General features: G+C 48.4%; 2 protein-coding genes across 3 annotated transcripts in view; one reads left to right on the plus strand and one right to left on the minus strand.

Annotated features, from left to right (window-relative positions):
• The window catches only part of LHPP (phospholysine phosphohistidine inorganic pyrophosphate phosphatase), an 89,866-nt gene extending 75,124 nt beyond the window's left edge, over nucleotides 1–14,742 (plus strand). Inside the window, exon 7 of the mRNA XM_076339200.1 lies at nucleotides 13,829–14,742. Coding sequence (XP_076195315.1) covers nucleotides 13,829–13,919 — 91 coding nt within the window. The 3' untranslated portion in view covers nucleotides 13,920–14,742. The remainder of the gene's footprint in view (nucleotides 1–13,828) is intronic.
• Nucleotides 14,743–17,273: 2,531 nt separating this feature from the next.
• The window catches only part of FAM53B (family with sequence similarity 53 member B), a 55,234-nt gene continuing 44,940 nt past the window's right edge, over nucleotides 17,274–27,567 (minus strand). The window contains exon 5 of one of the 2 annotated variants that reach the window (XM_076339201.1): nucleotides 17,274–21,114. In XM_076339201.1, the coding sequence (XP_076195316.1) occupies nucleotides 20,785–21,114 (330 nt within the window). In that variant the 3' untranslated portion in view covers nucleotides 17,274–20,784. Of the gene's footprint in view, nucleotides 21,115–21,512; nucleotides 22,699–27,567 lie in introns of those variants that run through there. The other variant, XM_076339202.1, reaches the window with a different exon arrangement.

Raw genomic sequence — 27,567 nt, forward strand, 5'->3', positions numbered from 1 at the left:
GGAGGAAAGCATGCTTCCATCAGTGCCTCCCCGCAGGCACCAGGTTGTAGCTGTTCTGGGGGCAAGCGCACATCTTTTTCTTCTTTTTTTTAAGTGACATTGAAGAATGCAAGAGGATGTAGAAGGGAGACACAGGTGGGGTTTGAAGGTTGGAGGAAATACCTTGCGTTTGGGAATAAAAAATTTTCGTGCATGTATTTGGATGTGGGTATTTTTTGGCTGCAAACAAGGAGGGTTAATGGATATGTCCTGTCCCACTGTTGTATTAGGTCACTACAGGACATCTTCAACCTGTACTGGCTAGTTACTAAATTCAGATATATGCAGTCATAAAACCTGCAGAGTATTGCATATGTTGTGAGCTGCTCGAAAAGCTTATACCAAACACGTGCAATATTCTTAAATGTTCATTGCTTTCTCAAGACATGCCAATTTGTATGGACTTTGGACAACTCCAGGCTGCCCTGCTGTTTCCATCCAGCGTGAATGTATGCAATGGGAGTGAGGTGCATGAACAGGTCTGGAGGAAGGTTTTTCATTAGCTGCAGGTAGTAATTTATGGTGGGAAAGCAACAGGCAATTAAACCCCTTACATTGCTGAGCATTAATGTATAGTGCTGTAAGTTAGAACATTTCCTTAAATGTTTTACTTAATGAAGGTGATGTCTCTCTCTTTATGATCTAGTAAAGTCCTTTCCACACAAGGGCTTGAGTGGTTTGTTTCAAAAATTTCTTTATTATACTTACATACCCACATAGCACACACACCCCCAAGCCTACATTTGAAGCTACTGCTTCATTGTAGACTGGGAAAAACTGGCAGAAAGGATTGATTAGCCCTCCACAGATTGCTCTGTGCTGTCCTGAATGCAATTTGACAGGGATTGGGTTTGTTGGGTTGTTTTTAACTTCATAGACAAATATCTCCACCCTAAGATGCCTTGCAAGAATTTAGCAATATGTGCAGAGAATACAGTCTTCTTGGCTGCTCCACCTCCAGTACAAAGTGATCCTTTCAAGTATTTTAAGTAGTAGATTTTCTCAAAGGTATCAAGCATGCTATGTAAATAAACTTCATTTCAAGCCAGGTTGGGTTACAGAAGCAGCTGATCCACAGCTAAAACCAGTATTATGGGCCTTTCATTCTCTAAAGGATTACTCTTCACTTGAAGCTGATGCAAAGGGAGGAAACTAGTCTCAACAGAAATGCTCACATAAAAGCAAAAACTACAGATACCAAGAAGGTGAAGCAGTCTCAAAGCCACTGTTCTTGTTTATTTGGGTTTTTTTCTCCTCTGTTTTAAAACTGTAAATCTTTTTTATTGATTTAATGTTTAAGAAATATACGAAGTTTGGTCTGATCCTAAGAAATACTAAGTACCATCCCTGAGCAGGTAGTACAGCAGTGGAAACTGAGCTGCTGCAATAGCCTTATTAGTGCTCTGAGGTAATTTCTAGTGCTCTCCCATGACTTGCAGACTCTTTCAGTTTTCCCTTGGGAGAGGTCAAATACCTGAAATGGAAAGATCTTGCATCATGCGTTGCACTGGAGGTGGAGATGTCATCCTCCCTGGGACCCCCTTTCATTCACAGCTCTTCTGGGCACCTTGCACAGCCTGATCGTTGTCCTAGAGCTCGTGAAGAACTGACTCAGAAACCGTCTTAGCCTTAGGAGGATGAATGTGGCAGGGTCTGAAAACAAAGTGATGGCAGCAGTGGTGCCTGGTACCATTGTTCCGAGCGTGCTAGGTGCGGTACAAAACTAGTAATGTCATTGTCAAATGACATTAAATGTAAATGTCAAACCACTACTGATGATTTCGTAGTTTCAGGCTGTGGTTTGCATGTGTGAGTAACAGCCAGCAATAAACTGCCGTGGGAAGTATCTAGTCAGTCCTACACAACCTAATTTAAAGAAGCTATTTGGAGGTAGCCACAGCATTTATTAGCCATTATATTTATGAAAGTGGCAGCTGGGGGCTGATGGAGAAGACAGTGCCAGAGGCTGTGCAAGGTCAGTGCAGGATGCAGACCTTACCTGTGCAGAGCTTACGGGCTGCAACACCTTGAGCTGAAACCACGTGTCCCGAATGCTTTACTGCTGCAACCTGAGTATTCATCAGTCAGTTGTTTCAAATTTGGGATTATTTATTTGACAACGTAGAGCAAAATCCCTGTTGACTTGACTGGGATTAGGTATTTAACAAAACTCTTGGAAGACTTCAGTGGTGCCAGGGGTTCACACTGAGTCTGCACTAAGCGTGTGCTGTAGCACACTGCAAGAGTTGGACACACCAGCAACCTTCATCTGAGGAGCTGTAACTCACAGCTGGAAGGAAGTGGGTATAAACCTTGGACTATTCTTCTGGCCCAAGCAGAGGGCTGAGCGCCAGGAGCACTGGGGATTTAATCCTTACACTAACAATGTTAGCTTAGCATACTTTCTGGAATCCATTCTTAAACACAAATGTAGATGTGGTTTGACACCTTGAAAAATGTGCTAGCTGGCTTTCCTCAGCCTGGCGCTCCCTCCCGTGTCCTGCCCGATGCAGGGACCAGGTTGAAGAGAGTCAGGAGGAGAAGGAAGACGCCGCAGCCACCCCTGCTGCCTCCCTGCGTGTCTGCAGTAAGCATGTTTCCAGGGCAGCCATGCTGCCTGCGCTTGGACAAAGCACGGTCCATAAATGCAGCGTGTCACCATTCTTTGAACAGCTTCCCATCTTTGTGAACGTAATCAACAGACGACCTCCTGCATTTCTCTGGAGGGAGATAGCCTAGCCTAAGATCACCATTGCCAGTTAAAAAAGAAAAGGGATCCGATGTGGGCTTCCTATTGCTGGTCTATACAGGATTGTATTGTTTTCTGTTGGATTTAGGAGCTCGCTCCCCAACGGCCCTGTACAGTAGCCCAGAGGCTGCAGGCACACAACACAAGGCTTACTTTATTACCCGCTCAGCTGCCAGGCGGGCCTGGTTTTCTCATTGCCAAAACAAAACAAAAAGCAAAGCTTCTGATCAGCTCTGTGACTTCGGGCAGCTGACGCAGGCTCTGAAATGAAATAGCTCTGTGGGCTGCCACCTTTGTGGAGTTGTATGCCAGAGGACCAGAAAGAGCTGCTGTCTGGTTGATGTGCACGGAGCTGTTTTCCTTACTCATGCAATCCCCACTTTTATAACAGCCACTGGCAGAGGCTGGAAAGAGTTCCGAATAATCCATGGAAATTTGTTATTTAAAAGAAGAAAATTATATTGTAGTAGGAGTTCAACATCACCAAGTGAAGGCTGCATTGCAGTAGGTGCCATGCAGATAGAAAAGGACACCCCCTTGTCCAAAACCTCATTGCCTGTAATGCAAACGGTGCTGTATGGATACATCAATAGGTTTGCAGATACTGGGAAAAATATTTGCTAGGCAAATGAAGTCTCATCTCCTTGGCACTGTGGTCATGGAAGCGAAGGTAGGCAGACATTCACAGCATACAAACTTCCAAAGAGAAGATTATGAAGATCTCATTTACAGAGTGGCTTAAGCAAATGAGCCATAATTTGGAATGACAGTAGCAAAGTTTATGATTTAGAAGGGGCAAAGTTTCTGAGGAGCACCCCTGAGTTATTTGGGTGGGTTCTGCATGCTCAGGTGGCTTGGAGCCGTTTCAGAAGGCGTAAATAATGCACTGACTCAAAACTTAGGCTGAACTCTTGCCGGTTAGTTCAAAAGCTTATTCCTTTTTGTTGTATCAGTTAAAAGCATGAGCATGTTTAGAAACAGGTGGGTTCCTGACATCCTTGAGCGTAGTAAAGTTGGATGTAATATTCCTATCTGGTCTGGGAGGAGAAGTCAGACAGAGACCCCACAGAGAGGTCCTGCTGTGCCAGAGTTGCTGCGTGATCATGTCATTGCCTTGTCCAGGCTGAGCAACTTCGCAGCCAAAGATGTAGAGTGTGCCTTAATTTTCCAGACTGATTTAAGACTGATTTAGTGAGCACCATCTGAAGACAAATACTATTCTCCTTAGGGTAGCTCAAATTCTTGTTTGGTGAGAAACAGTCTTTTAATGCTATATCTTTGAGTGTCTTGTTTAGAGGGTTACATTATGAGGGCAACTTTGGCCTGGTACTTTTAAAATTAAACTTCTCCAAACAGCATTTGAAATCTGAAATGAAGACTTCTTTCTCTTGTAATCTGCAAAGCTCCTTCTTGCTAGTATCTGGATCTACCGGAGTTTTGCGACTTAAATCTCGATGCGATGCTTTGGAAATGCAGCATTCATTTTAACACATTTGATATGGATTATGTAAGCAACGTATTAAAGGAAAGCTATGAAATATTCTCAGGTTAAGGTCTTTAAAAGCGCCTAACAGAGTAAGATGCCTGAGCACCACTGAGCTTCAAATTCTGCCCTTGAAATTAATCTTTCCCACTCTCGTGTAATCTTAAATCCCATTAATAGCTAATGCATCGGTTGCATTTAAGATGCACATCTGTTTGTATATATGCACAAAGAAAATATTTGTGTCCAAATTCTTTCTCAGGGGCTTTTAAAATTATTTTCTACTGAATTGAGTAAGGTCATTTGGCAGAGCCATGCAGGTCATCAATAATTAATCCAAGCAGGCAGAGCTGAGTCTCACGGTGCTTGCAAACACCCTGTTAGACTGGATAGTTTGGCAAAGCAGGGGCAGTTCTCAGATTTTCTCAGCAAACAGCAAATGTGCGTTTAACTTTTGAGGGGAAGAGGGAGACTTGCTTTTATTGAAAACATCTGTGCTGTACTTGCATTGCAGCACTAGGTGCATCCATATGTACAGTGCAGAGCTTCTGATCCCCCATTCCACCCCCATGCAAGCTGGGGGCCGTTGCACTTAAACAAACGTGCCTGGCATATATGGTTCGTTTCTGCCATGTGCTGACAGACTGCAGTAACGCAAGAGGTAGGATATATCTTGGTTAACTTCATCTAAACTTTATCTGAAAGTTAGACCAGATTCTTTACACCTAACCCTGGCTGTCGAAGAACTGGTTCTGGGGTATGAGGTCATCATCTGTTTTAAATAGAGTCAGTAGGAAAAAAAATCATCTCTTCCAGAGGATATTTCCTATCCAGACTTGTTACCTAAGAAGATGGGATGAACGTGGGATGAATACTGTTCCCGTTTCCCTAGGAGGAACCTGTCTGTCCTGAGGAGGAGGCTCCTGAAGAGGTTCAGGTGACCAGCCTGGGCACAGCATCTTGCTTTTGGACAGACAACTCTGGGTGAAATGGGTCTGAGCCAGTGTGACGGGTGAAACCCCGGTGACTGAGGGGTGAATGTGCACCTCTGTGGAGGCAGAAACATTTTGTGTTCTCAAAAGTTTATCTGTTTCCTCTAGCCGTATTGGTTGACCTAACAGAGTATGTTGCACAAATATTACCAATGCACGCCCTCACTGCATGAGATGAATTAAAATGGTTTCCACGAGGCTGAGGATGGCATTCATGAAGGCAGTAACCCCCTTCCAACCTGAGTCTTCTCTGAGGAGTCTGATCAAGTATCCATCATCCCAAGCATGGAGCAAGACTGGCTTTTGAGCCATGATGGCATAACCTTTGGATTCAGGGTTGGATGGGACCGCAGTAGGTCCCAGCTCAGAGCCCACACGATGCCTTCAGCATGGGCAGAGAAGAAGGGACCAGAGCCCCTTGGGGCAGAAGAGGCTGGTTGAGTGTCTTACCATCCTGACGGCCACCAGGTTCCAGCTCTCCCTGCAACACCAGCTGTCCCCAGGCCACATGTGTTCAGGGACAAGCAGGCTGGGAACTAGTCCAAAACGAGAACAGGTGTGTCCACTGCTCCCTCTCCTCCACTGTAACGCTGGTACGCACGCTTTTAACGCCTGGCCCCTGCTGAACTGCTTTTGCTTTACAAGATGAGAGAGCTCCGCAGTTTTGACAAGGAAAATTTTTGCCCAGATGCCTGAACACCAGTGCTCTGCTTGTTTAAATATTTGTTCAAACCAGCTTGACTTTCCAGTGCATTTTTGCATGAGGGGTTTTGGAGGTGGTGGAAAGAAGTCAGTTCTAATAAAATCTCATGCTCGGGTGTAATCACATGACAGCATTTAGCCAACAGTACTCTCTGTTCCGATGGCAGCACTTCGCATCACATCTCCCCATCACCGTCCTGCCTTTCTTCATGCCTGTTTCTTAACTTAAGCAAGTATGTGGATGAATATATGTCCTATCCACAGCCTGTACAAAGACTTTCAGGACTTTTAATCTCCAGAGCTCTTAATCTGGCCTGTTCACATGTGCTGTATTTCCTGAGAGAGAAAATAAATAGGGATGGGTGGAGGAAAGCAGCTGCCTGCGTCATCTGCTTCCTCAGCGTTGTATGTTCGACGGCCGGTTGGTGCGGTGTATCCTGCAGAAATGGCAGGAATTGGGATTATTCAAGGGATAACTTACAACCGGTGTGAGTAAAGGTCGTGCCTGTGAAGAGAAGTATTGGAAATATTTGTGTTGACCCTCTCCCAAGCTTTACGTGTCATATCCACGGCGGTTTGCCACTGCCAGCCTCCAGCTTGTGATCTGTCCTGGTCACTGCTGTTCCTTTTACTTCTTTATTTTAACAAAGCCCCACTTGCTCTGAACCACTTCATACCTGCGGTTATGATCACCATTTCCGACCTCCTCCTTGCTCCCCAATGTGATGTCCTGCATCGGATCTTGGCGCTATGAGTGTTTTTTTAAAAGACCTGGCAGAAGACCTGGTAGAGCAAACTGCAGCAGGGACACCAAGTGTTCCCCCATGCACCTATTTTAGCCCTACCAGGACTCTCAGCATCCTCTTCTAAGCAGTTATTTCTGGAATTGTGTATCTGAGCTCATTAGTTAGAGCATCACCATGCAGCCAACTGATTAGAAAGAAACAAATTACCACAACACTCCAAATTAAATTTTCAGCACATGTATATTTGAAAAGTACAAGTGTTCACCCCAGGAAGTGCCTTGAAATTCAGAAAAACAAAGATCTGGGGAATGTTTGCTAGCATTTGCCAAGCTTTTTTTTTTTTTTTTTTAAGGTAATTTATGCAGGAAGATAACTCCCTATCCCCTCAATCTCAGTATTTTCCTGTATGTTGAGGTATATTGCCTGGAGAAGTGTTGTACCTAAGTCGGTTTATTCTTCTCAGTTAAAACTGTAGCAGTTTAACATAAACAGGAATGATTAAGAGGCAAGCCCACAGACTTCCTTCAGATGTTAGCAAACAATTTGGCTGTTAATTTTTACCTGTTTGTGGATGCTTGAATTTAAGTGAGTCGCAATTAAGCACAATTACCTGTGTGCACAGTTCTGGGAGGCAAGAGAAGAGCAGTGGAGGATGCTGGTTTGCCCTGACACAGGTTTGCTTTCCTGGAGCTCTTGCAGGTGTGTTGGCCAGGAGGAGATGGCATGGCAGGGTCATCTCTAGAGGCCACCGATTTCTGCAGCAGTGTAGAAGGCATCCTCAGCTGCATGGCTTGTGGTTAGAAGTTTCTGTTGATAGTGCCCACCTCTCCAAGCAAAAGCATCTTCCCAAATGATGGCAGCAAAGCAAAGGAAGGTGCTAGCTGTTTCATGAGGACAAACCTTCTGCCCTCGGTCACACACAGCAGCTCTCCAAAATCTAGTGTTTTAACCACGAAAGTCTCTCTATTCTGGGGGAGATCTGGGCGTGACATGAGATATGGGGTCCACGTATGGGGTTCCCTGCAGTTCTGGGACCTGCTCCAACACTGGGTGCATTTAGTGGCTTTGGTGCAGGTTTGTCTCTCATCGTAACATCAGGAAACATGCTCTACAGCCATTCATCAACTGCCCATCAGTGTGCTGTCAGTCACTGTGATTTATTTGAGTTTTCAGTGCCAAACTGATTAAACTGCACGTTTCACAAAAACGAGTTACTTGTGGCACTGAGTAAAATTATTGCATCTGTCCAAAGAAACTATCAAAGGTTACAGTGTCTGTTTACATTCCTCATAAAGAAAATCTTGTTAAACTCTCTCTCACATATTTTACAGCCATGGTAAGAGCCCCTGAAGAATACGCTGTCAGGAGAAATGGTTTCAAGCTTTTCTATCTAATTTTATGCAGCAGGAGTATATGCTGTTTAATTGGGGAGTTAGTGAGAAGTCTCTGTGGTGACACAGAGAGATCCCTTGTACAAACAGAGGGAGAGTTTGTGGGATGGGTTTTGCTCTCTCACAGAAAGCTGTGCTGCTGGAAAGGTCAGCGATCGTGGGACACGCAGCGTTACAGATCAGGTTTGCCAAATGACTGCAGCTTTGTACGCTGGAATGTGAGATCATTTGTCTTTTTCAAATTAACTTCTGTGCCTTGCTTTGGCCCCGTGTGGTGTTTTTCCTACCTACCCCTATTTTTAAACAACTATGCAAAAGCTAATTTTAACCTGTGATACTGATCATGTGTTGATCAATCCCCATCTGCTCCTGTTCTCTGAAGTCAAGTTTCAGCAGGTCTCGGGTTGAGCTAGATTCTGGGTCTCTTTCCATCCCTGTGGCCATGACTATCCATGTCAGCTACCCCCACTTAGACTTTTATCTGCTAAATATTTTGTCCACACAGTAATCCAGCTGTTTCCTTTTTGTTCTCCGTATGTTTGTTGGAAATGAGCACAAGTGAGGTGCTGAGAAACTCCTTCCAACCGGTATGTGAAGTTTCCTAGGACAGCATGACGTGAGGGTTTGGTGCTCAGACTGGATGCACCCTCTCATTGCTCCCAGTGGGGCATTTGGCTCCCAGCTCGGCAGGACACCTCTGGGACCCAGCCGTGTGTTTTCCTTTGCAGATGTTCTGCAGCTCCAATTCCCTTTGCACAAATGGTCCCGCCACGAGAGTGCCCTTCGGAGCCAGCTGCCAGCAGCATCCAATGCCCGCCCTGACCCACAGACTAAACCCAGAATCCCAACTGATACGGGAAAGAAAAGGATTAACTCAAGTCTGTGTTTTTAGGGGCATCCTTTTACACTGTCCCTAGCAATGCTCTCTTCTGCATGTATTTGCTTCATTCACTTTAAAGACTCCTAGTAGTTCCTGCAAGGACTATAGAAACCCTTCATCCATCACAGATATTCAACTACATCTGGGTGACCCGTCACAGAAAATTACATAGCAGGTCGGGGCAATTCGAGACCATTCCTGATAGCTGAGTCTAGGTAGGGAATTTAGCTTGTCAGAAGAGACCTATCCAAGTGGAGATCTGACCCAGACAGTAAGTGAACCTTCTTATTCTTGCAGAAGCTGATTTTTCACTGCTCCTTATGATCTAGGATTTGGTTTTATACTTCACCAGGAGGAAGCCATTGCTTTCTGCTAGTCAGTAGCCCTGATACCATGCTGGAGCTTCTCTTACCAAGTGACCAAGTGAAGAGTTAAAATTGCAGAGCCAGTTTTCTGCAGCACCCTGCTGCTTCCTTGATGCCTCAGACTGAAGCGTTGATCTGAACTAACCAGTTTAGTATGGGCAGAGGATCTGGCTCAGAGCACATGGGGCTATAGATAGCTGCTCAGCTTCTGCAGCACTGACAGTGATAAATGGTCCCTGGGAGAGGAGGATGTTTAGTCATCTCCTGAGGATGATTTGATGGACGTAAGTAACTACTGAGTCTCAAGACCTCTGTCCATGTTGCATCATGCTAAAGATACTTCATATCTTTAATGTGTTGTAATGTACAGATCATTTTGGATGGCTTTTTCTTTTGAAGAACGTATACTCCTAACATTGCCCTGTGTACGGAGGAGTAGGCACAGATCATGTGTCCCTGAGCCCGCACAACGCAGTAGGGACCGAGAAGGACCACCCCGGATTTCAGAGGGTCCCTGTGCTAAGCCACTTCTTTCCCTGACCGCTTCATATACCAGCAAGGTGGCCATGAAGAGACGATGTAGAAATGAAGTGCCACATTTCACAGCTGTCATGGCCAACTTGGGCTGGAAAATGTTACTTGTGTACGCATCCAGGCTGTGATGTTCAGTCGCTCCAAGGAGTCCTGCTTTATTGAAGAGAGTGTTTCCAAAGGCTGTAGCTGATTTTTCACAAGCAAGTTTGTGCACTGGCCAAGACTGCTGACAGCTCAATATTCAGCTACAGAATATAATTTTCTGTCATTTTGATTTATGTTCTTCTGTGCATGCAGAGTCCCATGTAAAAAAAAAAAAAACGGAAGTTTATCTTAAAGTTAGATTGATGCACGTTTATTCTTCAATTGACCTAGCAAATTAAAGATCTTTTTAGAATTTTTTTATTTATTTCTGGAATATGAAAGAGAAAAGTACTGAAAAGTAACCTCCGCTGCCAGTTTTGTGACCCACTGTTGTGATGTCTGCCATGGTGCAATGCAAAAAGAGTCATTGTCATCAAAAGAGAAGCGAAGCTGAAACCATGAGAGCAAGATCTGCTCTTGGCTGAAGTTTCCACCTGCACCCGGTGGCCCTGTCCAAGGAGGCTCTGATGCACCGAAGCAACACCCAGGACATCGGGGCCAAACTCCAGAGCACAGTGTTCCACCAAAGAGTATCTTAAATCTCTCAGTAACTGAGGGTTTCTCCTGGGAAAAAGCCCGAATCCCCTGGGGGAGGGGCTGGTGTAAAGCCATGGTCTCCGCTCCCTTCGAATGGCAGAAAAAGGGCTCATCCTGCAGCCTCTTGGGTTTGCCTGAAGGTTTTATGGCAGAGCTCTCTCCTCTGCCTCGCTTCTGGCACCCAGACTTGGGCTCCTGAATTGTTTCGCTGCATTTGGAACATTGCTTCTTGGCATTAGTGTTGGGGGAGTATTGCTTGCAGTTTCCTTCTGACAGATGCTTAAAAGAGCAATACTGAGCTGGCGGAGGGGGAAAAGCATCGCTTGGCTATTTGTGTGCAGTTGTGTGAGTTACAAAGCATTCTACAAGACAAAGGAAGAGGCTGCATGAAACAGCTCTTGGGGTGGCACTGACAGGAATAAAAGCTCCTAGCACAGCCCTAGGAAAAGGCAGGAGAGCAGGGAAGTGTGTTTCATTCCAGTTCTCTGCTGTCCTACAGAGTTCAGACAATTTTATTTATTGCATCTCCCCCCACTTAGCAGCGATGAGCATATAGGTAATCTAAGACATATGACATGTCTCAAAAGTGTAACTCCAAAATGTGCCATGGGCTGAAATGAAGTACACGTTCCAGCCCCGGGGTAGGGATGGCTGACGTGGGGACAGCGCAGTGTCATGGGGCTGGTCCCCACCACGGGAGGGAAGCGGGGTCCTGGCTGGAGCCGGGCCAGCCAGGGGGGGCACCTGCTGAACCTCTGGGCTCTGCTGCACCCCCTCTGCTTTAATGGGAGACATCTGCTGCGTGAGGGCTGCCTATTCCTCTCATTTTCTTCTGGATAACGCCGGTAAAGTATTAGTAAAATGATTGAAACCCGTGTGTTGTGAGCGGGGCCGTCTGTCTGCAGCACGCGTAGCAGAAGGGTATTTTAGGATTCCCAGCTGTAACCCTGTAGGGTATCGGACTGCAAAGCAGAAGAGAAATAATCAGGCTCAGATGAATAATAGGGGTGCAGCAGGTAAAAATGAAGCCCAGGTCCACCCCAGCGGTCCCATGGGGCGGGAGGCAGTTGGGCAACACGCGAGGGTAAACTCGTAGCTCCCCTGGAGCTAAGGTGGGTTTTAACATTAACCTCGCTGGAGCCAGGAGTTAGTGACTGGCCAGTCTGTGTGTTGTCATCACATGTTATTTGGACAAATGGGTAAAAATACCTTATTTCCTAATTTGCTTTACTGCAGTATATATACACACACACGTATATATATACACACACCCCTTCTGCAGCACACATTTAGTGTATACAGGGCATTTCCTTGATGACTGGCATTTAGCTGCTGAGTTACAGGTGGATTTCTGTATAGTCATCACAGATATCAATCACAAAATCCTTTTAATAGATCAAAGAGTGCCGTGTAATTGAAAACTTCTTGTAGAAGCGTTCATTTCAAGCAGTTCTTAAAATTTTCTCCTAATGTATAAGATACGAAAGAAATGTTTTTCAGGGTGTAAAATGGAAAGAAGTTTTGTTCATTACTTTTTTTAGATCTCTACTCAAATTAAGGATTATTGACAAGAAGTATTTTACCATGCTCCCCAAAGGTATTTCTGTATTCATAAAAGCCTCTTGGTTAAATCAGCGGGTGAGCAATAATCACCACCTAAGGGATGGGTACATACTGGAATTTTACTTGCTTTATATTTGAAGGTTTTTCTCCATTGTATATTACAATTTGTTTTACCTTTAGCAATCTAAATCCTTCTTCAGTTGAGGAAAACCTAAAAACCATCATAATTACTGTTCTTATTGCACCCTAGCCCTGTAACAAGATAGATCTTGGATAATTAAATAAAGACCCATGGAATAACCTTCCACCTTTTAAATAAGATGCTTTTACGACAGCCAGCCCCAATGGAGAGTCCGTTTCATGGAGCCATCGTCCTTGTGCCAGACATGGCTTTGAAGGTGACACAAGGAAAGCTGAATATCAGTGTCTTTTATTTTTACTAGCTGCATACTGTAACTTTGCAGCAAGTAAAATCTCAAGCAGCATGGGATCCCAAAAGAGGCCATGCCTTTGCGAGGAGCTCATGTACTCAGAGATGAAGAGCGCAGCTGAAAAATGAACAGAAAGGAAATAGCCCTGGGGAGCTTCAGTGCTGGAACTGAAGAAATAATTTGGTACTTGTACAGACAAGTGCTCACCAAATTCTGCACATTATAAATAATAATAATAATCTCTCTGCCTCCCATGCATCTATTGGGAAATGCATCTTCCCCGCTGAGAAAATGGCCCATGCTGAATAAATGTTTGCCCTTTACAGGGAACAAGAGAGATGGGAGGTGGACATTAGGGCTCTCATCTCTTTCCCAAAGGAAAGCCATTAAGCGTATAAAATACATATGTTTTCTCTTCAGCAGCTGTTGGGTTTCTCAGCCCAAGAGCCATAACAAGACCAACAAGGTTTGGAAAATTTCTGCCCCCCTCCCTACCAGAAATGCTGCTGAATCAGTAAAATAGGATTGTGCATCTGTGCCTCGTTAGGCCAGTGCCTCTAATTAAATCATTGGCAAAAAAATGGCTTCAAGCTGCTCTGCTTTGGGTTGGTGACTCGTGGTGGAGGGTGAGTCTGACCCTTTTCATGGTAGCATCTGAAACCACCACTGTTAGATTTACAAGAAGACGGTGGTCCTGCAAAATTAAACCCTGACAGAGCCTTCCCATTCACTGAAGCTACGTACAGACCTTTCATGTCTCTCGGTCAGAAGTGAGTTCTTCTTTTCTTTAGCTATTTCTAGAGAAAAACCATGGGAGAATAATTATTTGCACAGTTTTGTAGGATCCTAGACTTGCAGTGAAGTGTCCTCCCAGCGATCCCTGTCTGATACTGCTATTGCCTGAATGAAGAAGTGCCACGTAAAATGCAGTGCATTAATTTGGATTAGTTAGTTAACGATGTAGATTAGATTGTCTTCCATACAAGGCTTGGCAAAGTTTTGCCCAGCTCAGTTGCACAAGGACATTGGATCTACCATAGCATGCGGCAAAGACCTGGGTATGGGGGAGGTAGGGAGAGAAGGGGGAAAAAGGGGAAATAAAACAAAAGAGGGAGGAATGTGAAACCCAGGCTCACCTGAGGGTGCTCCATCTGGGGCCACCTCGGAGCTACCCTGGGCTCTGTGAGTGCAGCAGCAGCAGGACGGCTGGGGATATGGGACCTGGTTGGGAGACTGTCCTTGCTCAGCCATGCCCTTCTGTCTCCTTTGCAGGCCTTGCGATGAAAACCACCCCCACGTGAAGCCTGACGCGTACGTGAACAACCTTGCCGAAGCAGTTGACATTATCCTCCAGCAGCTGTAAAACCGACAGCGCTGTGAGTGATTGGAAGGAATGAAGAGGAGGCCTCGCATGCAGCCCCTCCGTGAGGCCGCTTCGTCCTCTCCCACCTCCATCTGACGTTGACAGACCCAGCCCCAGCCTTGCCTGGGGTGGTGAACGCCTGCGTTCCTAAGTGTTTCATGTAATGGCAGTAAAATGATCTATTGGCTTCATCAGGGGAACACTGAACTTTGTGTCCTCCGGCATGTCTTGAATGTCTTCCCCTTGGTGCCATGCCCCTGCCAGCGCAGGTGAAATCAGCTCTCCCAAAAGTGCCAGGCTCTTTCCCAGCTGGGTCTGAGCCTTGTCTGCCCGAGGGGAGCCCTGAGGGTGGTGAGGGGCCTCTGCCTCCCACCGATGCTGCGGGGGACTCTGCCCCCTTTAACTCTTTGCTCACACCAGGGACCCAGCGCAGAGGTGTCCAGGTGGGAAACGGGGGACCCGGCACCCCTTCATGGACAAGCTTTGCTATTTAACTCACCCTTTCTGTGCCTTTTGGGGTGCCTGAGATGGGATGGGTGATGTCCTTGAGGGGTGATGGAGGCCACCAAGCCCTGGGCTGGTGTGTGCCGGCCCAGCCCCGCTCTGCAGGGTCCTGTGCGTGCCTCTTGCTATGGGCGGCATGAAAACCCTGGGGAGGGGGACAGCCCCTGTGCCCTTGGCAAGCCAGTAATCACATTTCTGCCATGTTTAGCCCCTGTCCAGCACTGCCCCAGGTTAGGGCACGGGAATCCGGTAATGCTGCAGCACATTACAGAATTACCACGCTGTCCGGTCAGGAATAAACCTCGTCCTGTGAATCTGGCCCGTTTGTCATTGTGTTCAGTCACATCAGCACTGGCAGGGATGCTTAGAGGATCTGAAATGCTTTTCCCTGGCTGGAATAAGCTGGTGAAGGCCATGGGACCAATGGGCTTTTCCTTCTCTTCGTGGGGGGTCTTGCAGGCAGACATGGCTGTGGCGGGGGAATGCGGGTTTCCTACCCCTTCCCGTTAAAATCCTGGCCGTGCAGCCGGGAGCTTGCCCACGCCCGGGCGCTGCCAGCATCGAGCCCCGCGCAGCTTCAGCTCACCTGCCGGCAGGTGCTCCAGTGGGGAGCATCACGGGACAGCACGGCAGGCGTGCTTGGCCCTGCCACGAAGGCCAGCGTGGGCAACTCGGCTCCAGCCGGTGCTGGCGCTCCTGGCTTTTCCAGTCCCAACTGGGAACCAGTCTCTGTAAAGCACCAGCTCCATCAGTCCTCCTGCCACGACTATAAATTCTGCTTTATAAATATTATGTGGAAACGTTCAGCCACTTTCTTTCCTTCTCAGTAGTCATTGCTAAACTGTCCTCCAGTTCTCCTGGATAGCAAAACCACACAGGCATACACCACTCCCTGATGGCTGTAGCTACCTGAACGGGGCGAACCTGGTATACTCGCTGAACATCCCCCAGGACTGACTCTGCAGCAGCACCGCGTGCCCGCCGAGCACCTGCCTCATCAGTTTAGCCCCAGCTCAGCCCCATCCTGCTGCCAGGGAGCGCTCAGCACATGCAGGGCTGCCAAGTCATGCTCCAGTGAGCAGAGACAGGCATGAGATTTTTCTTTTTTTCTAATCAGAGTAAGCGTTGCTAAAATGAGCTGCTCCCCACCGCTGGACATTGCCATACTCCAGCAGATCCCCGGGGTTTTTAGTTTCTCTCACCTGACAGTTTTACAGCACAGCTATTGCAGCATGCATGGCAACACCTGGCTACGCTGCATGTGGCAAGAGCGCAGCAGGGATAGGAGCTCAAACCAGGGAGCAGAATTAGAGATTGGGGCTTGCTCCATCACATCCTCTGCCCCAGGGGAAGCAGGGGGTGCCCACCTTCACCGACACTTGCCAGCTTTGCAAGGGTCACCCTTTTACAGGCAAAAGTCCCCTTTTAACCATCGTGTCAGCAGTTCTGCACCCCCTTGGGTTTTAGGCAAGGCTGCGTGCTTTAGACTGGAACGGAATGAGACCGTTTGGGCTTTAACCTGCTTCAGACCTCCCATGGGACCACGGAAAGGTATGCAATTACACGTGTTACATATATTTATATATACATATGCTTGGGCAGTGTGCTCTGGCCGCTGTCTGCATTCAGCTACTGTTCTCCACATTTGCAAGCGGGAGGTAAACAATAATTCTAGCTATGTTTCCAGCGGTCCTAACAGCTGAAGACAACCCTGGTCCCTGAAGGACGCCGAAGTGATGCTCCCTGTTCCTGGAGCAGCCTGCGAGTGTTGGAAACCCTTGTTTTTCAGAGCTACCAGCTGGCCACTGAGCTGCACAGCACCCCTTGGGGACAGCAGGGAAAGCGGGCTAGAAATTAAATTATAATAAAATAAACCACATCTGGGAAAATGACCTTGGTGCAATTTTTTGGTCTGTTTTGGTATCTTTTTATCCTCTGGGTAGTGGTTCAGCCAAAGTGTACAGCACTGTGTGCATCCACGCACACACAAAGGATGCTGCAAACCCTGGTCAAACGTTAGGGCTGTGGTGGATCACTGAGAATTTCTTTTTTGTCCTCTAATTCTTCCTTTTTGTTCTATTATACTAAGCCTATCACTTCAGTCTGATTAAGTTTAGGCAGATAAACATCCTGCCATCTGTCATGAAACTTTTTAAACTGTTTGCTCACTCAAGGAAACACAGCTGTTTTCCCTTCTGGTTTACAAAGGCTGTAGAGAGGTATTGCCCTGTTTCCCCAATTTATTTAACACCCTGTATGCCCTTGCCCTGCTGTGGGCTCTTGCCTTGCTCGGGTTTAGATTTTATTTTAAGGGGTGGGACATTATCTCTGTCCTTAAACATGAAGTGTAAGGTGCTACTTGGCACTTAAATGTTGATTTGCATTTTGCCGTTACCTCTTCGACTGCGTTACAGCTAAATAACAGCCAGTGTCAGGCTGGGAGGGATGCATCCCCCACCACGGGGGGATGCATTGCATCTGCCTGCACATGAACCCAAAAAAATGTCCATTTTCTGGTGCAACCCAAGGCTGGGGCATCCTTACTATTTCTGACATGGACACTTCGATGGAGGGCCCCAGCTTTCCCAACCCACACCCATTTTTTGGGACACACCCCCCCCCCCCCCCCAGCACCCATGGAGATGCCAAGGAGGTGCAGCCAGACCTCCTCCAGGAGAGGAGAGGCATGTGAGGCTCCTGCACCCGCACCCAGCTCTGCCCCATCAAACCCCAACCGGTGCCACAATCCGGCTGTTACGTCCCCAAGGGGCAGCAGTGTCCCCAACGCCCCCGACCCCACAGCAGCGCCCGGCCATGGGGACAGCACAGAGAGGCGAGACGCTGGCCGGCGGTTATTGAACCAGGAAGCTTTATTTACACAGTAAAAGTAACAAGCAATTTCCTGAGACTGAGCTGCTCTAGTGCAATCAAGTCATGGAGGGGGTACGAGTGGGCAGCCTCCTCGCCCGCCCGGGGAGAGGGCAGCCTGCACCGGCGGGGGCACCTCGGGCAGCCCCTCTGCGGGGACACGCACATCCCGCTGCGCTTGTGCAATTGCCAGCGAGACTTGGCTACTACAGGTCATAGCTTCAGAAGGCTTTTTTTTTTTTTTTCTTCTTTTTTGTTTTTTTTTTTTTGGCCATCCTCTTCTTTTGATTTCTTGAACATCAAACCCATAAACGCTGTAAAGCACTGCTACAATCCTATAACATCCTACATAAGTCTGTTAGCCTGTTCAGCCAGGAGCTTTTCAACAATGCACTTGAAACACAACTTTATTGGCCAAATAGGCTATGCTATAACGTGGAAAAATTACAATCTATTTTACAAATACTTCTTTTTGCTTTTTTTAATGTAATCTTTCATAGAACAGGCTCAAAGAGCTGCATCTGCAAACACACAGAAAACTCCCCGTGTGCATGCTAAGACTTTTCCTATTAAAATCCTTTTTTTTTTCAGGACTCATACTGATGAACCCTTATTGCTGCTGACACAGCTTGCTGTCCTCCTGAAGTGGCTGCTGGCCAGACTGGGTCACGCCTTGGACAAGCCACCAGGTCTCTTTACAATAATGAGCCTGTTTTAGCTACCTAGCAAGGAGTAACATCCCTTGTCTGCATATTACTTTAATAGCACATTCTGGCAGCCGGCAGGAATTTGCCGGGGGGTTACCAAAGCATCTGTGTAATAGGTGAAGTCCATTAAAAACCAAAAGCAGGACGCCTGGGGGGATGCCCTGCTCTCCCGCTCCGGTCACTGCGGGCATAGGGTTTGTATCTCCTGAACCTCCCGCACGTGCTGGGGAGCAATGCCACTTCTGACTTTACAATCAACAGGATGTCCCCTGAATCTGAGGCACATACTATATTATATTTAATATTTTTAATTACTTTATTTATATATATATTTATATATATATAAATCCACAAATGTTTTACCTCTACAGAGAGAGAGAAAAAAAAAAAATTAAAAAGTAAGGCTTTCTTAAACTGAGAATAAGTACATGAAATCATACAAACCTAACAACGAAATATCCAACAGAACACCACCGTGGCCTCAAAACCGTCGCTAACTGTAGTCTGTGCCTACGCTAACGTGCCCAGTATAAGGCCATGACTCATTGGAGAAGCGTCTTTAGTAAGGCAAACGGGTTGTGCTGTATGTAAACTGAATGCTACGGCTGCGTCGAGTACAGCTGGGTAGTGGTCCATTGGTCACCTTCCTACTGAGGGGGGTTAGCATGGCACCAGTAGCAGCCCTTGGAAAGAAAACAGAAGCCCTTAGGAATTACAGCCCCGGTGATGCACGTGCGAGAGCCCACCTGAGCTCTGCGGCAGCAGCCGGACATGGATTTGGGTGAATTTGCCCTTTTTCGGTCCGATGGGAGCCGGCAGCTGAGGAGGTGCCCATGGCCAGCGGGAGCTGTGCTCCCCAAGACTGGAGATGCGTCAGTGGTGGTGGGGTATCGAGCATCAGGAAGACTCAAAGCCGAGAACTGTGCTGTGGCCGTGCCGCTGTGGTGGCATGGACCGGAGGGGCGGCCGCAGCCTGGGGAATCGCTGGCGTGGCTGGACCCTCCCGAAACGCCTGAGACAGGCAGCGCCTTCCACTACAGGAGGGCTAAAAATGAAGCCAAGATGTATTTTCTTTTAAACGATGCATCAAGTGACACTTAAAAAGAGCTGGAGGGTTCTCCAAAATGAAAAGACATCCCTGTCATTCCCTCCCCAAATATTTGGGGCTGGCCCTGCCTGCCAGCACCCGGCCTGGAGGGAGCGGACATAGCTACTGCCGCCAGAAAAACCTCTGCGGTGCCAGGACAGGGATAAAGCTATATAACAGCTGATGGGTTCCATTGTGATGGGAGACACCACATGCATCCTGAACCACCGCAGAAAAAAGTGCACTAACATAACCAGAAATTATGAATAAAACCTGTACCAGCGGCTCTCAGCCCTTTCTGAGTTATGGACTCCTAAAGCTTTGCCAATGGGGGTGCTGAACCCCATTATAAATGTCACGTCTTCAATTGCTGTTGGTATCAATGACTTTTTTCCTTTCTCGCTTTTGCAGAGCTTGGGAAGTAAACCCTGAGCTTGAGGGAACCTGCAGAAGATGCTGGAAGCCACTCGTACAGCTTTCCTAGAGCTTTAAACAAACAAAAAAAAAAAAATAGAGGGAGAAAAAAAAATACGTGTCCTTCTAAACCTGCTAGCAAGTGGACTGCTTATTTTTACCAAAGAGAATTCATATTGTACAAACGTAATGGTCACCACTTTATCTGTGCTTAAAAAAGGCACAGGAAGAGGAAAAACTTTCAGTGCTGCTACCTGCATTTTCAGCCTTTCGCCAGCTGATTTTTATCAAGTAACCCCACGGTGTGCCTTGGGCATGCAGCCCCTTCACAGTAAGACAGAGCGAAAAAAAGAGGGTGGCAGCTGTGCCTCGGGTAGCAAAGAGGGCACAGCCGCTGGTAAATGGGTAAATGGCCCAGCCCCGCTCAAAATTGGGTGTTGGGAACCTGAGCGAGGGCGACGCCAAGACTGTTTGGGGCTTTTTCCTGATGAGTTTGAGAGAGGGGACTGGGAAGAAAAAAAATAAGGAAGAAAGGCATTTGAGCATCTTCGGGCAGCACCTTCTGAGCGCTGCTGCAGATGCTGCCCCGCGTTGGAGCTGTGTGGGCTGGGGGTCCCTTTAATTCCTCATCAGGAAAAGGAAAATTAAAAAAAGAAAAAGTAAAAATCCAGCTCTTACCATTATTAAATTTAAGCAGAACACTTCACTTGTGATTTCCTTCTCACGGCACTGCCAGGGACGTGGGGAGCAAAGGGGGTGCTGGCGCCAAATGGGATGCGGCAGGAGAAAAGGAGCCACAGCCGCCCCTGCAGCCACCAGCCAGCACTCGGTTTGAAAATCTCAATATTCTGGTTTTCCCCCACTTTTTCCAGTCCCATGGGTGGTGGTTTCTCTTTGTGCATCCCCTAATAAACAAGCACGGGTGGGACTCAGAGGAGCGTGGCTGGCCCCATCAACTCCAACCCTATGTTGGCATAAGCCATTTACTCGCTAAATGCAAGTTTTTGGCGATCCCTGCGCCTGGTTTCCCCAGTCGGACAGGCAGTTTCCTCCGACTAGCTGATCTCTGGCTACAGTAGTTACAAAGAATTTCAAGATTTACACACGCACGCACAAAAATTGCTCTAAATACCTGATGAAATTTTGGCAAAGCTGCTTCGTCCCCTCCAGCTGGCAGGAGGGGAGCAGTGGCAGGACCCCCGCAAACCCCACGCTGGCAGTGGGGAGCCCTCCACGGCTCTGCTGGCAGCCCCCCGACCCTGGGGCGAGAGGACCCACTCCCTCCTCAGTTGTTTTCTATCTGCTCAATATCTATCTCGCCATCCAGCTGGAAGAGGCTCTCAGCGCCTGTCCCGCCGCTCCGCCACACCACCCCATCCTCCTCCTTCCCGCCACCCTCCTCCTCCTCCTCGCAGGAGAGGTCGTCCCTGCTGGCCCGGCGCTCATCGGCCTGTGAGCGCGGCGGCTCTGGCACTGGGGTGCAGGCGGGGGTCCTGCCCGGCATCACATCTGGGGAGCGGGGGGTCACGGTCCATGGCTGGGGGCCGGGGAGCCGCTGGGAGCCGTCCTCGGCCGCGGCACTAAGGCAGGTAAGGCTGTTGAAAGTCTGGCGGTTCTGCAAAGGCAAGGGGAAAGAGGCAGCTGAGAGAGGCGTGGGGACAGGGACTGGAGGGAATCCTGAAGCTGTGCTCGGCTAGAAATTATACCAGGTGAGCCGAGAGTCCCTTGGCCCCCAAAACCTGCGAGCCCCTCCATCCCAGCAGAAAGCAAGCAGATCAGCTGAAACACTCAGCTCGCAGCTGCCTGGTCCCCGGGAGCTGGGCAGCCGCTGCAAACCCCCACCTCCCCACCCATGGCAGCTCCTGCGCCTCTCCCATCCCTGCAACAGGCGATGGCATCAAAAACACTCCCACCCTGGTCCAGATCGGCCCCATCACCACCTCCACCCTGCGCACCTCCCAGTCGCACGTGTAAGGCAGTACAGAGCTGTTCTGCCAAAAATAAATGAATGTTTCCAACAACTCCATTTATTAAACTAGCTAAGAGAAACTTCAGCCCCTTCTTTAAGCAGCTGGAGCTTGTGTGCTGCTTAAACCCTCCACTGTGATGTCTCATGGCCGTCCTCCCTTATTAAAGACCATGCGAGGTCAGTTCTCTGTCCCTTGTCTCTATAATGAAGAGGCTCCGTGGCTCGTTGCCTTGGCCAGAAACTTGATTTAGTTTATGTACTGTCACGTCTTCAAAAAGGTTTCAAAGTCCGACAATGACGACGAGCTTGCAGGCATTCAAAACCCTTCGCAGCAGAGCAGACACAACCTCTCGGAGATGCCGTCTGACCACAAACGTGCTTACCTGACAGGGCATGCCTTTTACCCGGGTTGTTTTTTAAAGGAGCAAACTAAATGCTAATTAGTGAATGCCAATGGAAATAAGGTGGCCATCCCACTGGCTGCGGGGCAGAGCACGTGCTCTGAGCAGGAGAAGACCGTGGAGCATCTCAGCAGCTTGTGCAAGCCTCTCGCAAGAGCCAGCATGCAAAGCGAGTGTGCGATGGTGCACTCACTTCACAGACACCTGGCCTGGCCATGTCCCACCTGATGGGCCTGAATGTGCATCCAATAAATACCCGGGGGGAAGGCAGACCCCTCGCTAGCTGAAGATGCTCACCTGATCTGTGGCCACCAAATCCTCAGAAACCACACTGATAAATAGGTATGAGCACACGAGTGTCCAGCGCTTCCCTCTTCCTTACGTTTGCCTTTCCTGATGTGGGATTTACATGCAGTATGAAACCTGAAGCCTACTTGCAATGAAGCAGGGCTCTGGGTTAGGAGATTCCTCGCTTTTAAAGATCCCCATCTTGGGGGAGGCTTTTTTAGTGTCAGCTGAAACCTCTGTGTTGAGAAGATCGCAGCGTGGGTACACGGCTTATATTTTGTCTATAGGCTGTAGGAGATGGGCACATGAAGAAAAACTACTCTAAAGGATAAAAACTACACTCCATGATAAATTATGGGTAGCTCATGTCTTGGTGGAAATATGGATCAGGTGGGATTCCCCAGAGGCTTCACCAGTGCCTGGCATCGGTCAGTATTTTCTTGAACAAGCTGTCTGGTGGGGTTAAATCTGCAAAGACAGACGCCGGCAGCTCTTTGAGAGTCCGGAGCAGCAAGAAGTTGGTAAGTCCAGACGAGGTGACCTACAAGGAACAGTTTAGGAAAAGTGGGGTTTAGGCTGGAGACAGCAAGTGGGGGGTGTAGGAGGGTGTATTGTGTCTCCAACAATAAAGATCCTGGAGCACTGCCAAAGATTTCCAAAAGCTGTAAAATCGCATCACCAGAACCTGTTAGTATAGGTTAGACAAAATGTCATTAAACTAACATGGATGTTGGGTTGTCTGGGGATAGCAGGAGGGTGTAGAAGAGCTCTTTGGGTCTCTTTTATCTGGGGGAAGGCAAACACCATGCTGTTTCCATCACACCCTCTCTCCAAGAGCCTGGGCCAGACTGAAGCTGGAGTAACCAGGAGAGTGTCGGTACCCAGCAGAGTCTGCCATCGCACGGTTCATGACCAAACATGCAGCCTGAAGACACAGCCGTGCTCCAAACATCCCCACCAACGTTCCTGGGGAATTTATGCACATTTGCTTGAGGTTTTTTTTTGTTTCAAATCCAGTTAAGTTGGGAGTAACTCCACCAAAATAACTTACCCCAGGCTCTAAATGAAGCAAAATCATCCCTTCATGTATCCCCTGAGGGATGCAGGTCAAAGCCCCAGCTACTTCACACTCCAATAATTTCTTAAGAAATCCAAGGTACTTGTGCTGAATTCATACCCATTGACCACACGCTGCTGAGAGGCTTTGGGCACGGCGCTAAATGACGCATCACAGTAAAACAAGTTGTTGCAGGAGATGACGCAGAGGCTGTTGTATCTGAAAGGAGAAGTTCCTGCTGCCCAAGGAAGAGCTGGCCACTGCCCAAGCTGGGAGACTACATTTCACATGGCCTTCAGTCTCTGAAACCTTCCAAAAACCCACAAGCCCCAAGCCCATGTGAAAAACCAGGCATTTGTCCTCTAAAAACCCAACTGCATTCAGTCCTCACTGCTCCTATCTTTTAAATACAAGCCATGCCTCTCCATGTGGTCTGTCTTCTAGGTGCTGAATGCATAACAGCTTCAAGCAGAGATCTGCACATTGTGGTTAATTGACAACTTGTAATTACCACTGCACTTGGAGAAGGCCTGAGGACATAGGTGAAATATTTTCTAAGTACTTACAAAAATTTGCAAGCATATTTCTAAAAGTGATTTAGGTACTTGAAAGCCTAAGTCTCCTGAAAGTCAACAGCCCTCTCAGAAGTGCAAATCCTTTCTACAAATAAAACTGGCACTTCTGAGAACGTTAATTTTTCTTCTTCTGCTAATCAAGCTCATCTCCTGGCTCCAGCATTTCCCTGGGCTCGGAACCCAGGTGCGGGCATGCCGGACTGCTGCGGATGGGCTAGAGCATCCTGCAAGGATGGAAGATGCTCTACAGCGCTACAGAGAAGGAGATGGGTGATGCCTGCAATGACGAATGAAGGAGGGTGCAACCTGGAGAGCAACTAAACAGGTCCATGGCACACTCTTCCCATCCAAATGAAAAGTGTTTGCACATTTGGACACGTCTTGGACAACGGCCATGAATGGACTTGACTTTCAGGGAAATTTTGCATTTTATTGGGCTTTGGCAAGATAATCAAGCCAACAGCCTCATTTTCCCTGCTCAAATCCACACATGCTGCAACCCAACATTTTCCACATACAGCCTTGAGTCGTTCCAGGTAATATTTTCACCTCCCCTGTAAGAGGATGTAAAAACCCTTCCAACAGCCCCGCAGCTTCCAGTGCGGCAGAGGCTGCTCGTGGAGGAAGGCCACGTGCGGGTGCCGGGCGAAGGCACTCCCTCTGACGCAGGTTTGCCAGCGCTCGTCTCGGAAAGCAAGTTTTCACAGGCACCGGCTGCCACGAAATTCCATGCCCCACCTTCTCAGCAGGGGGGATGGCTGCTGCGCAGCCAGGGTCGGCATTGTAAGGGTGCGGGGAGGGACATTTTGGGGAAGGGTCCCCCCAAGATGGTGATAACCGAGCCAGCATCACCTGCACTGGCCATGGAGCTGCGGTGAATCAGCCACGACCATCAATGCAGCGTCTGTTCTCAACCCATCGGGAGTTTTCTGCTCATTTTTTATTTATTGGGTGAATTTAGCGCGTGCTGAAGTGCTGAGCTGGCAAAACCGGGCAGTCAAGTCCTCTATTGATATCGGCCAAAGAGCAGTTTTGGTGGCACAATGTGGCGCTTGTTCCCCATGGCCAGGCAGCCCCAGGCCCCCTCCGAGCCTCTCCACAACCTTGTCCTTCAGTGCCAGAGTGAAAAGGGTAGCAGGCATCCCAACTGCTGTTGATCTCAAGGAAACCATGGGAATCCAGACATCCTCCCGGATCTGACACAGGTGGCTTTTGGGAGATGCTTGTGGCCATCTGACCTCACCCAGCGAGCATCAGTAACGTACCTTCCACCCAAAACACTTTTTGCTCACAACCACAATAACCCATTTCTGACCATCTGAGGCATTGGTTTATCTTCCCCCACCTCTCCCTGAAGCTGCAGCAATCCAGGATGCCAGGCAATCCAGGGAGAGAAAGAAAATGAGAAGTTACTAAAGCAAGCACCTGAAAAATCATTTAAAAATACAAATAAGAAACCCTTGGCTACTCGGAACGAGCCACAGGGCTGCCAGCCAACCTCCAGAGCAAAGCCTTTGCGTGGTGGTGACCAAGCTCAGGCTACGTCTCCTTCCTGCAGGGCTCTCGTGATGCTCTGCACCATGCGGGGACCAAGGCTAAAAGCCAGAAAGGCTGTGGGAACTGACTCACCCCTGACATCCATCCTTTTCCGCAGGTTCTTCCCCCCCTTGAGCATGTGTCCCTGCGGGGGACAGGGGCTGGAGGCTGGCAGCCCCGACAGCAAGTGAGCTGGAGAAATCCCTCAGCAACATTTCTTTGTATTACTCTTCCCCTCATAAAATACCCAGCTGTGAGCTTTTCCCTGAAACACGTCCCTACAAACACGGTGGATCTGCTAGAATAAATATTAGCAGGACCATGATCCCTGTGGTGATCACGGCTTTTGCGCAAACACTTTTTTTCCCCACCCTGCCAGGTGATTGCCGCAATTTTCCTGGGGAAGGTGTAACGCTACAAGCTGTCAGCACCACCGGCCCTACCTACCAAGCTGTCATCACCTCCCGTTAGCACACTGGGCTACAGTTGCTTCATAAAGCTGAAAGTAAGCCGGTGCCAGAAGGAAAGGGGGAAGTGGGCAGCGAGCGGTGCTGCTCCGTGCGGGGACGATGCAGCTCTGCCAGCCCTCCCCATCTAGCACCAGCCAGCAAAGTCACCTCCGCTGGGGGCTTCTCTGCCTGGCTCAGGTTTAAATCACTCTCGGAGGCAAACATCTCCTGTAAAATACCTTCAACCTGGGTTGTTATCTGCTGCTTTGGTCGTTTGCATCATGGCAAAGTCCTACCTGGCATTCGTGTCATGAAAAGTGCTCACCCATGCTGCCAAGGAGAACAGCCAGCTGCTTGCAACTAGAAAATGGGTTTCCTTTGGTTTTAAAGCTCTACCGAACTTCATTGTAACAGCTGCTGTTATCCAGGCCAGGCATATACACACACATACATTGCTCTCCCCCACGTTTAAGGCACCCACAATCTTCTCCAACTCCATCCCCAGGCTGGTGCTCCCAAGGTTGTTTTCCTGGTGAGCGGGAAGGGGAGGAAGGGAGATGGGGAGAGAGCTGCACCAGTGTCCTGGTTTCGGCAGGGATAGAGTTAATTTCCTGGGGAAGGTGTAACTGAGGTTAAACCATGACAACCAGGCAGAGCAAGGAGATCTGCTTCAGGGACTGCTCAGCCCTGAGGCTGGAATAACCAACCTCTCTTCTTTATAACCATAAGGAGCATCTCAGGAGCTTTGCCAACAGCCCCGGGCTGCAGCACAGGCGCCGGGGCCGCTCACCGGCCATGCACATTACCGGCTCGGCAGGTGCCCCAGACAGGTCTCACCAGCACCCCACTTGCGGCTGTTTGGCCTCCCCAAAAAGCGGGAGATGTGGCTGTCTCGCCCCAAGCAGCGCTGGCGACCACTGCTGCATGCGGCTCAGCAGCACTGGCTTCCAAGATCAACACTGCCATCGGGGGGGGGGGGAGACGTGGGTCTTACACCAACCCTGTCCTCCCGCAGAAAGAGCCTCTGAGCAATGAATGAAGTGTCGGGAAAGAAATAACTGAAATACCTGAGGAAGGAAAACACAGGAGGCAGTTATGGGGTATAGGAAATGCAAAAGGAGCTCATGTGCCTGGTGCGGAGCCAGAGCTGGGTTATACGCAGTGGTGCCACGTCAGGGAGCTCAAACTCATCCGCTCTTTTTTTTTTTTTTAGATTTTATCTATGGAGGCATTGAGTAATTTGCAGGCACCCCTGTCCCCTTCGTCAGGCCAACGTGCTGCAGAGCTTGCCTGCAGCAGCATCCCCTGTACAGAGGGGATGGCTCCCCATGCTGCTCCTGGCGGGTACCACGATGCTGCCCTTGTTTTCAGGGTCTGCCTTCTTGGCTCTTCCCCTTCTCATCTGCTAATGAAGAAGAATATTAACATAGCCCCAGTCCTACTTCTGCAATAACAGGCACCAGTGCTTAGATGGTACGTTGGAAGTCTACAGCTTTAGCAGATAATTTTGCTTTTATTCTGTTTGGTGTGAAAAACAGCTTTCACGAGCAGGCATAGAAATATCTATTATCCTACCAAGCTGCTTCACACCACAGTATTAAACAAACAAACCAAAAAAAAGCAAGAAGGAGGCTTTAAGTCATTAATATTAGTGCTGCGTTTGGATCCTGTAGAGTTAATTTGGTATTACTTGCAGTTTTGCTCATCTTTGGAGCTCTCTAGCTGTCCCAACAACAGTGAGGATTTTTAGTGGGTTTTCCCAAATGCAAAAGAAAAAGCTGTTATATAACCCA

This window comes from Aptenodytes patagonicus, chromosome 5, assembly GCF_965638725.1.
Source record: "Aptenodytes patagonicus chromosome 5, bAptPat1.pri.cur, whole genome shotgun sequence".
NCBI classification, from domain to species: domain Eukaryota; kingdom Metazoa; phylum Chordata; class Aves; order Sphenisciformes; family Spheniscidae; genus Aptenodytes; species Aptenodytes patagonicus.